Source organism: Lissotriton vulgaris, chromosome 7 (assembly GCF_964263255.1).
Source record: "Lissotriton vulgaris chromosome 7, aLisVul1.2, whole genome shotgun sequence".
Lineage (NCBI taxonomy): Eukaryota > Metazoa > Chordata > Amphibia > Caudata > Salamandridae > Lissotriton > Lissotriton vulgaris.
In genome coordinates this window covers 730,401,868-730,413,287 of record NC_141695.1, presented here as the reverse complement: position 1 = coordinate 730,413,287, position 11,420 = coordinate 730,401,868, and the positions used below count along the sequence as shown (strand labels likewise).

The 11,420-nt window shown below is 45.7% G+C and overlaps 1 protein-coding gene across 1 annotated transcript in view; it reads right to left on the bottom strand.

Moving 5' to 3' along the window:
- Positions 1-1,422: 1,422 nt before the first annotated feature.
- The window catches only part of MAP2K6 (mitogen-activated protein kinase kinase 6), a 435,425-nt gene continuing 425,427 nt past the window's right edge, over positions 1,423-11,420 (bottom strand). Inside the window, exon 12 of the mRNA XM_086930973.1 lies at positions 1,423-3,511. Coding sequence (XP_086787099.1) covers positions 3,434-3,511 — 78 coding nt within the window. The 3' untranslated portion in view covers positions 1,423-3,433. The remainder of the gene's footprint in view (positions 3,512-11,420) is intronic.

The following is an 11,420-nucleotide window of genomic DNA, read 5'->3' as shown; positions in this document are numbered from 1 at the left end:
GAGCTCTGGATCCATGTACAAAGATAGGAAGAAAGGAACTGAAGTCAGTGCACAGAGGTGGTGCTTACATTCGGCTTCGGAGCTGGCTGCTACCTACCAGCACTTGGGAGCAATGCTGTTTTAAATCATCTTGATCCCCAGATCCAGTCTAGCACCTGGAGATATTGTAAATTTGAACAATCTGTGGTTATACGTATTCATCCCAATTGTGTCTCTCTAGTCCTTTATTTATTACTTTTGGACATCATCAACTATTTGTTGCTATGTCCATCATTCTATGATTTCAGGCGCACACCCTTGAAGCCTCTGCAAAATGTCGCAATCTTCAATTTCTTTTTTCCCTTTGGCGACTTTAAGAATTCTTTGCCTTCCTCTTTTATCACATCTACTCTTGCCATCCTTTAAGTTCCAAATCTTCTCATTTTTTGGGAAGATAAAAGAGTAGCATATGAATCCATAAAGTTTTGAAAGCTGTAAAACTTCTCCTACAGGTATGTAAGCCATTGTGTTTGCAGTGTGAAGCTTCTGGATTCACATGCTGTGCATTTTTCCACAATTTAGTCGTTGGTTACGGGTACAACGTAAAACAAAATCTGCTCAGCTGTTCATATGTGCATCACGACAAAGATCAAGGAAGGAAACAGTAAAGGAAAACTGTTCTGAAAAATTGTTGAAAAAAATCAACATATCACATGACCAAAACAAGCGACTTCCAAGTAGAATGCCGTAAAACTGCAGTTTATTGCAATACTGCAAAACACCATAGACATTAAAGCGATTCTCTCTGTCATGTACTTTTAGGGAAAATCACGGATCTTGCCTAGCATTTAGAAAAATGACTTATGTTTTGTGCGACAGAGGAACCAAATCCTGTACAAGAAAAAAAATCCCAACTGCATTCCTGTAATGAGGTGCAGAGCACAACTCGATAAAACGGAGCTGATGGCTGTAGACTATGCCAGAGGCTCTCGTTACTAGAATAAACAACACTGTAATTGCTGAGGGAATGGTGTTCAAGTATCTGCGTTTCTTTGAATTAAAAGGGTTCTATATTCGTACAAAAAATACGTCCAGTAGTTGGCGCCTGGTCTTCACACATTAGTGAACCAGGACATCCTATCTAACCTGTATCAGTAGCTCCGGCTGTTTTCCGGCTCTTAAAGTTGAAGTACCTAATAAATGTGCTTAAAAGACTTTAAAGGTTAATAATACTATTAAAAGAGGCACTCTTGGCTGTAACGAGATCCCTGGAGCCATTCCTGATTGGTTCAGAGGCTTTCCATGAGGTATAAACTTTACATATCCTTGAAGTTATATCATAAATCTGGCAATATACCGTTGAGAACCAACTCACCATTTTTGCACAATCCTCAGCCAGGCTGATTAAAAACTGGAAAATAAAAGTATCTCATTTCCAAAAGCGGCTCTCAAATCCTCTTTTATTTAGACCAGTCGGTGAACTGGAATCAAGCTCGCCCCAGCCCCAAAGCATTCTTTATACAAAAATAAGATATCACAGACATTAAAACTAAATGAGCCCTCAACGATTAAATATTTCTGTTTTTCACACTATATATGTTTGAAAGGGCCGCGAGAAAACAAGGGAAACGAACACTGCCTCTGTCTCATTCTTCTGCAACAACCACGCTGCCTGGACACGTCAGAGGAATTTGGGATTTGCTCGAAGACCCTGCACTTTCTCAAAATGACAAATTATACCACCTGAAGTTTTCACATAAATATTCAAAATAAAGTTAACAACGTACATGCCCAACCTCACCTCATAGCTGTTGCTGCATAGATGGCTGCAACACAAGCATTCTATTTGAAGAGATCTGGAGACCGGGCGACGTTAATTTGAAGGAGAAGACCCATCCTCCCCCCCTCACCCACCGTGGCCTTCATGATCTGATGCAAAATAATCGATTTACAGTGACTCCCAGTACAGGCAAGCTATTTGCGAATTAAATGTCACCGAGCTCTACTTGCACCAAGGTGCTTGGGAGCAACAACCTGATATTTACTAACCGAATAAAGCAATTGAATAAGACACACAAGCAAACACGTGTAAATGAAGGGGCTGTGCTTATGAAACAATAACCACAATGCAAAAATAAATACGACTGGGGGTTCCAGGGCGCACATCTTCGGCAAAAGGCACTTCTAGTTATTGTTAAAAAAATAAGTTTTGTATGTATGCAAGTGGTATTTCTGGTTATTTTTGCAGCTGGTGCATGAAGATGCGACAGAGGAAGTTAAGAACACAACAAAGTCAGTCACATTATGAGAGTCGGCTGTGACAGAGGTAGAGGAATGCTTCAATGTACATATCTGGAGAGGAAATGACATCACTGATGCAGTGATTCAGCAGCATCGCAGAGCGAACTGTGTGAAAGCATTCACAAGAGAGAGGAAGTGACGCTGGCCAGCTCAGTGGCAACATTGCACGCTATTTCATGGAGAGAAAGTGACATCATTGCCTGTCAGCAGCAGTGAGCAATCCACGAACAAAGTACGAGACATCACAGAGCTTGCCGTGAAGCAAACGACTGAGGGGAGAAGTGACCACCAAAAGCTAGCAGCAGAGGGAAACATGCAAAGTAAGTTAGGAGGACGGTGTATCCACAAGAGATCTGAGTGCACACCATTAAAGACAGGGAGTGACCGAGCTGAGCTCTCAGTGACAGCAGCAAACACTACAGGAGAGCGTTTATTACTGCTGGCAGCTTTCAGTGAGACAGCAGCATACAGAGAACTTAGGAGGTGAGTAAGTAACATCACTGAAAGCTATCAGAGCAGCATAGGTAGAACTAAAGTTGGTTGGAAAGTGTTACCGAAAACAGCTCCGAGTGACAGTCATGTAAAGACACACCACTATCACAAGGGACGGTGGCAACGGGTATCTGTCTCTCTGCAGAAAACCATACGCCACACTTGACAATACACCTCACTTGACTATTCATGACCCATTACCGACCCACTAGTGTGGCAGGAGCTCAAAGACTGCTATATGTAAAATCACTGGCACCTTACCACACTATCCCCACTCCCACACACTCCAGGCAACCTACGAGGGCAGAAAAGGGGAAACCGAACATTCCTAAACTGATATCCTCAACTAAAACTAGAGAACAAGGGTTATTATGTGCAACACTTTAAATACATGAACCGGCGCACATAGAAATTCATGGTCACTAAATAACAAATCATTCTCTTCTCAAAAGAGGGACTGACCTTCTGCATAATTTCATTCCTCGGATCAGTTCTCTGGGTTCACCGCAAAACCCCTACGTGATTGGTATGAGATGCAGGTTTATGCTACCCCTCCAGTGTGCTTTTCGGAGGAAGTCCCACGACCCCCACCCATTTCCCCACACCGGCCCATAAATCAGCCCGAGTCCACAGGCAGGGAAGTCCATGTACAAGTCTCTTTCTAGTTCCCCAGGATCTGCTTCACAAAAGAGGCCACGTCCGTCTCTTTGGATTCATGCAGAGTGATGAAAGGATGTTGCTGTGGACATAAAAAAAGAAGAACAAGTTAGTTAACTTGTCTTGATTGCCAAGTCGACCAGTTCCAAAAGTATACAGTGACTATCAAGCAAAGTTTTAGTCACACGTCATTTCCCACTTCTTTTAATGTTTCAAGTGTAAATTTAAAGACATCTGCTGCCAAACAAATCCCCGTACACCCAGTAAATTGCATACAAATCTCAGATTGAACAATTATGATATCTGGTACAAAATAAATAGTTCAAATTGCTTCTGTTCCATAAAGTCCTGGTAGAAAATAAATGGTGCCTTAATTTCTGGCTAGAATGTATTTGAGAAATTAATATAAATGGCAATGAATTATTAAATGTACAAATGATATTTATTATACCATTAAGGTTATATTTGCCTAATCTTTAAAAAGAAAACAATGTAGTAAAATGTTCCGCTAATTTATTCTGTAAATCCTCCAGCCAAATAATTAACTATGCAAGGTATGAAACATGTGAGAAGTTGGCCCGGTATATGCTGACCACTAATTATAGAGGGCACCTTGTACCAGTCCAAACAACCCTTATTGATGTTTAGGTAAAGACAACCTTTATTGAAATTTATCCTAGTGGTAGCTATGGAGAGCAGCCTTCAGGCTAAGTCCCGAAGGAATGTAAAGCAGCTTGTTTTACCAGATCCGAACCTCCCGAATTACCAAATAAAAGGAGAACCACACAATGAATGTATAACATATATGTATTTATTACTAAATACTCTCTACTAACCTCTTTATGAGATTAGAGAACAAAACACACAATAGTAAATCACTAGAACGACAGTAAGTACCACAATACACAGTGGGCTCCAGGGGAGACCAAACCATATACTAAGAAAGTGGTATAACAACCACGACTTGACTAGACACAGTGCCTAGAGCACATAGAATCGCTGAGACCCCAAGGAACCACCCAAAGTAGTGACACAGGGGACACACAAAGGACAGGTGCAGCGTGAGAACACAGACGCAAGCTGCGTACAACTCTACGGGAAAGTCGCGGTTGGAATTTTAAAGATTAAGGACACTTCGGAGAGGACTTTGAGCAAACCCTTTCCAACATAGAAGGTTCTAAGGCCAGCACCCTTGTGAGAACCGGAGTACGTAACCCAGGGAAGCCGGGTGGATATGTGTCAAGTGATGTCAGGAATCTTTGTCGTTTTCAATGGCATGATGCGGAAAAGTGCTGCTGCAGGAAAGATGAAAAGTGTCCGGTGGAATCCAAGCATGGATTCGAGGTGAGAAGAACCTGAAAGCAGAGGGGACAGAGGCTGTGTCACTTCAGGGTGACCAGGGGCTCAGTAGAGAAATGCCCACCAATGTCGGGTGCTTCAGGTGAGATGACGCGATGCTTGACTTTGCAGCCAATGGGGACCAGGAGACGGAGACGACGACGACGACCAAAGTCCAGAGGTGAGCTGTCCCACGAAGGATGTAGAGTGATGCGGGGTCAGTGTCCGGACTAAACACCAACAAGCCATGGCAACTACAACTCACACGGTCAGAGGAAATCAGATTCGGTGAGGACCAGCAAGGTCCTGGGGACTCTCCAAGCAATGGAGAGTCAGGGCAAATCTGTAGCAACCAGGAAGGCCCAAGGAGAGTTAAAGTTACCTTCACGGGGACCCACAGGCCAATGGACCAGGGATCGCGAAGGGACCTCGAGATGAATCACGAAATGCCAGCCCACGGAACACTGTGGAGTGTAAGTTGGAAATCTTCGGTGGAAACACTGCTTGGGGTCAGGACTACAAGTAGCCCAAAGCACAGCCTCAGGGATCGCCGAAAAGCATATGCTGCTGCAAAAGTACACGGTGCACAGGGGTTCGGGTTGCACGGTCCCCAAGAGGTATACGGGTCTCAGAATTGCTGAGAGCGCAGATCTACATCAGAGACCTCGGGAACCCACCTCCTGTGTTTCTGAAATCTTCGAAGTCCTCAGGAGCTCGGGAGATGCAAACCGGTCAGATGCGTTTAGGTGCCTGCCTTGCAGGGGAGTAACTCCTTTACTCCAAGGGAGATTCTTCAGTCATCCAGCATAGTGTAGATCATCAAAGTACTTGGTTTCTGTAGCAGAGTTTAGTCCAGGTAAAATCTAAAGTCCTGTAGTCGAGGGTTCCTACTTTATACCCAAGGAAGGGGTGGGACAAACTCTGGAGACCCACCTATGGGAGGGTCAGGACAGAGGGGTGGCTACAGCCATGTCCTTTGTCCAGTTTCGCGCCAGAGCAGGAGCAAATGGCTCCTGCAACCGGTTTGAGATGGACTATGCACAGGGACACCAAATGTGCCCCCAGTGCAGATATCATAGCACTCTCAGGGTGCACCCACTCAGTCCCAATACACTAAAGCCTGTCTGGAAGGTGGTTACACCTCCCTGTGACAGGAAGCCTATTTTCAAGCCTTCCCATGCTCGAGCTTGGCTCAGCAGCAGGAGGGCAGACTTGTGTCTGTGGCTGGCAGCATCCATTTTGTGAAGCCCAGTTCGAGAAAGCTGGTAACGGGTTTACCAGGGTGTCGCATATGTCCCTTTAGGAGGGTGGAATCATACCTCCACCGCCAGTTACTGGCAGGGAGGTATGATTCCAAGGTGTTTGACACCAAACACGACATGTTTCTAAGCAGCTGTTTTAAAGGTAGTATTTACCGCGAGGTTATAATGCACTTAAGCATATATGGATGGCTGCATCACTAACAATCCCGGAAAATAGGTTCCGAAAGCTGCAGAGGGGCTCTGCTCATGCATGGGCACCCTATCACATAAAACCCAGCACCCTGCCTTCAGGATTGATAAGGCTGCCATAGGGGTGACTGATAGATTTATATGTGCAGTGATATATGATAGATATAGTGAAACTTTATCTAAGTAAGGGGTGCATGCACCTCCTTACACAGATTGCAGTAGCAGACCTGTGGTGCCAGTTTGAATGGTCTCTCGGGTGGCACAATACATGCTGCTGCCCCTGGGAGACCTCTGGGGTACCTATGACCTGGGTACATAGTATACCACATAATAGGGACCGATAAGGGTACCCCAGAATCCAATCTGGAGTGTATCTAAAGTACATGCAATCAATTTAGAGGATAAAGCAGCTAGGCACGGGTCCTGGATAGCAGGATCCCAGCCAGTCTAAGTGAAAAACTGTGAAACATCAGCAAAAAGTAGGGGTAACTTTAAGAAGCAGATCCTACACTCCTACATAACCCCCCCCCCCAAACAAAATAAACGTCAGGACATTAAACTAACCTTGACCAGTTGAGTCTTCATGTTCTAATCTGCATTGGCATGGTTACTCCCTGGTCTATGTTCCGCTGTGTAGTCCAACCCCTGTAGGGAATTGGACCACCGCAAAAGTTCGGGGTTTTCCCCCTTCATCTGCTTTAGACATAAGAGGGGCTTATGGTCTGCCTTAACAATGAAGTGAGTGCCAAACAAGTATGGCCTCTGCTTCTTCCGAGTCCAAACCACAGCAAAGGCCTCCCTCTCAATAGCTGACCAACATTTCTCTCTGCGGGTCAGTCTTCTGGTAATAAAAGCTACTGGCTGATCCTGACCCTCATCATTCAGTTGTGATAACACAGCTCCTACCCCCAACTCAGATGCATCTGTTACAACAATGAATTGTTTGGAATAGTCTGGACTTTGCAGAATGGGAGCAGTGCAAATGGCCTGCTTCAGGTAATCAAAACCTTTTGATAGTTAACTGTCCACTGAACTTTTTTTGGCATTGTCTTGGAAGTTAAGTCATTCAAATGGGTCACTATGGATCCATAACCTTTGACAAACCTCCTATAGTACCCAGTCAGGCACAAGAAAGCTCTGACCTGAGTCTGGGTGGTTGGAGCAACCCAGTCCTTGATGGTTTGGATTTTGCTCTGCAATGGTTGAACCTGACCTCCACCTACAAGGTGGTCCAGGTATACAACCTGTCTCTGCCCTATCTGGCACTTGGTGGCCTTGATAGTGAGGCCTGCTTTCTGCAGAGCCTCCCAAAAAAATCTCAGGTGGACCAGGTGATCCTCCCAGGTGGAGCTAAAGACAGCGATATCATCTAGATAAGCTGCACTATAAGAGTCCAGGCCGTAAGGACTTTATTCACCAACCTTTGAAAAGTGGCAGGTGCATTCTTCAAACCAAAAAGGCATCACCACAAGTCGCTAGTGCCCACTAGGGGTTGAGAAGGATGTTTTTGGCTTTGCATCCTCAGCTAGTCTGATATTCCAGTAGCCAGCTGTCAGGTCAAATGTGCTCAGAAACTTGGCTGAGGCCAAAGTATCTATAAACTCATCTGCCCTTGGTATTGGATGGGCATCAGTCCTAGTGACTGCATTGAGACCCCTGTAGTCAACACAGAACCTCATCTCTCTCGTACCATTCTGGGTAGGAGGTTTTGGTACCAAAACTACTGGACTAACCCAAGGGCTAACTGAGGGCTCAATCACTACCAGGCCCAACATCTTCTGCACTTCAGTCCTGATACAGTCCCTGACATGGTCAGGTTGCCTGTAAATCTTATTTGTAACGGGCAGACTGTCCCCTGTGTCCACTTCATGAGTGCACCAGGTAGTCTGACTTGGAGTCAGTGAGACCATATGTCTAAACTGATTGAGAACTTTTCTGCAATCAGCTTGCTGCTGGCCAGTGAGGCTGCCTGCCAAGGCTACACCATCCACTGAACCATCATAAGGGTTCTGTGAAAGCAGGTCAGGGAGTGGATCACTCTCTTCCTCCTGTTCCTCACCAGTAGCCATGAGCAAGCCCATGTCTGCCCTGTCAACATATGGTTTGAGCCTGTTCACATGGAACACCATATGGGGCTCCTGAGAGTTCCAAGGTCCACCAGGTAGGTAACCTTTCCCTTTTGCTCAATGATTGTATGAGGGCCACTCCACTTCTCTTGGAGAGCTGTTGAGGCCACAGGCTCCAACACCCATACTTTCTGTCCTGGCTGATAAACAATCAGCACAGCCTTTTGGACATGCCAGGCCTTTTGCAATTCCTGACTAGCCTCAAGGTATTTAGTTGCCTTCTTCATGTACTCCGCCATCCTAGAGTGGAGACCAAGTACATAGTCCACAATATCCTATTTAGGGGGTTTGAGAGTTAACTCACATCCCTCCTTCACTAGACATAATGGACCCCTAACTGGATGTCCAAACAGAAGTTCAAAAGGGCTGTAACCGACCCCCTTCTGTGGAACCTCTTTGTAGGCAAAGAGAAGGCAGGGCAAAAGTATGTGCCATCTATGGCTGATCTTTTCAGGGAGACCGTTAATCATGTCCTTGAGGGTTTTATTAAACCTTTTAAGTAACCCATTGCATTGGGGTGATAAGGGGTGGTAAACTTGTAATTTACTCCACACTCCTTCCACATAGCAGTCAAGTAACTAGACATGAAGTTTGCACCTCTGTCTGATACTAACTCCTTAGGAAAACCCACCCTGGAAAAGATTCCCAGGAGGGCTCTAGCCACAACAGGAGCTGTGGTAGTTCTAAGGGGAATTGCCTCTGGATACCAAGAGGCATGGTACACCACCACTAGTATGAATCTGTGCGCAGATGCAGTTTGAGGATCCATGAGACCAACAATGTCAATCCCAACCCTCTCAAAAGGAACTCAGACTACAGGTAGTGGTATCAGGGGGGCCTTTGTAGTACCACCTGCCTTACCACTGGCTTGACAGGTGATAAAGGAGCGACAACACTCTGTCCTCTGACATGTGAGGCCAATGAAAGTGAGGGACATGCCTGTCCCAAGTCTTGTTTTGGCCTAGGTGACCTGCTAATGGGATTTCATGTGCCTGTGTCAATAGGAAGCCCCTAAACTTCAGAGGTATAACCAACCTCCTGGTAGCACCAGGCTTGGGGTCTCTACTCTCTGAGTATAGGGGTCCATCGTCCCAGTAGATCCTACGGGACCCATTGGCACTCCTAGCAGCCTCAGCAACAGCTTGCTGTCTGAGGGGTTCAAGAGAGGGGCAGCTCAGCTGCTCCTGGCTCAGATCTGCCCTGGAAGGGGCCCCTGTCCCCAAGAACTCAACCTGATCAGGCTCAGGTTCCTCTGAGACAGTTCCTTCTTCAGGAATAAGATCTCCATCAAGAGATTGATCTGGGTTCTGAGGCAGGGGGTACACACTGCCTTATCCCTACTGCTCCTTCTCTTGGAATGGCGCCAGGTCAATTATTCCAGGATCCAGGGCCTTTTCAGTGAAATACATTTGTGCCTGTGGCCTAGTCATAGCAAACAAATCTGCAGGGATACCCAACATTTCTGCATGAGCCCTGAGTTCCTCTTCAGCCCAAGTTGAAGTTTCTAAATCTTGCCCAACACGCAGTCAACAGGGAGTTCTGTAATTACCACAACCTTCTTAGGGCTAGTTACCCCTCACCAGGTGAAATTAACAACTGCCAAGGAATGGTCTGTCCTGACATTGCTTGCATTGATCACTTGGTACATCTCACCAAGTATGATTTGCTCAGGGGCCACAAGATCTTTTGTCACCATTGTGACACTGGCACCTGTGTCCCTGAATGCCAAGGCCTCTTTTCCATTGATCAAATGCTGCTGTCTGTATTTTACCCAGATTACTGGGACTGACAAATAAGGAGTCCATATCCATGCCTCCATCACAGACCAACACAGTCCGAGTTAGACCTCTGACTAGGCCAGAGTCCATCTCAGATCCCAGGGTTAACCCTACTACACCCTTATTCTGTGTACTACCACTTGGAGCTGAACTAGGGGGAACTGTTGCCTTAGGGCCAGTGGAGTGGAGTCCTTGGACTTGGTACAATCACTTGTCCAATGGGTCTTCTGTCCAGATTTGACACAATGGCTTCTTCTTGCTTTTACCCTTGTTGGATTGTGACTCCCCACCAGATGAAGTTTTTTAGGGCCCTTGAGAATACTTCTGGTCTTTACCCTTCTCCCCACCCTTATCTGAGGATTTAGAATCTTGCTTCTTGGAGTCACCACCTTGGATCTTAACCTTCTGCCTCACCCTGGATCTGAACCATTTGTCTGCCTTCTGACCCAATTCTTGGGGAGAGGTCAGACCAGATTCCACCAGGTACTGATGCAATAACCGGGCACACCTTGGACCTCCTTCTTACCAACTCCCCTTTAGTAGAAATTGATCCACAGTTTCCCATTTTATGGTCAGACCATTATGTGATAAGGTTCCGCCTTCAAGATTCTCTTAGTACACCCTCACTTTCTAATATAAGCAAACTAAGTCGAGCCTGGAACAAGATCAACCTGGACTCTTTTTCCACACATCCCCCCCCCCCATTCCCCTGTCTGAGCTGACCAATCCCAACCATGGCACCAAAAGCCTTGACCTCCCCATAACCACTGCTCTGGACACTATTGCTCCCAAAAAACTAACTAAATGTCCCACAAAACTCTCCCCTTGGTTTACTCCCAAACTCAAAATAGATAAACTTGCCGTTAGGAAGGCAGAACGCAAATGGAGGAGTTCCAAGGACAGCAGGGATAAACAACTTTACAAGACTACTCACCGGCTATATATAAATCACATAGCCGAGGCTAAAAAATAATACTTAGGCAATAAAATCACCCTTGCAGCTAACTCACAAAGTGAATTGTACAACATTGTTAAGGAATTTACTAACCCTCCCTCCGGACAACCCCCATCGCCTACTTCCCAGGGGAGTGGGTAAACTCGCTCTCCACTTATTTCGTCAAAAAGTTCAATGATATTCATCAAACATTTTCACAACCTTCCGACACTATACCAAACAAGAGTAGTTCTGACCCCGTACCTCTTTATACTGCTCCCCTTGTTAACTTCCAGACTATCACAGAGGAGGAAGTATTACTGGCCCTTAATCATATAAAATCAGGCTCCCCCACAGACTCAGC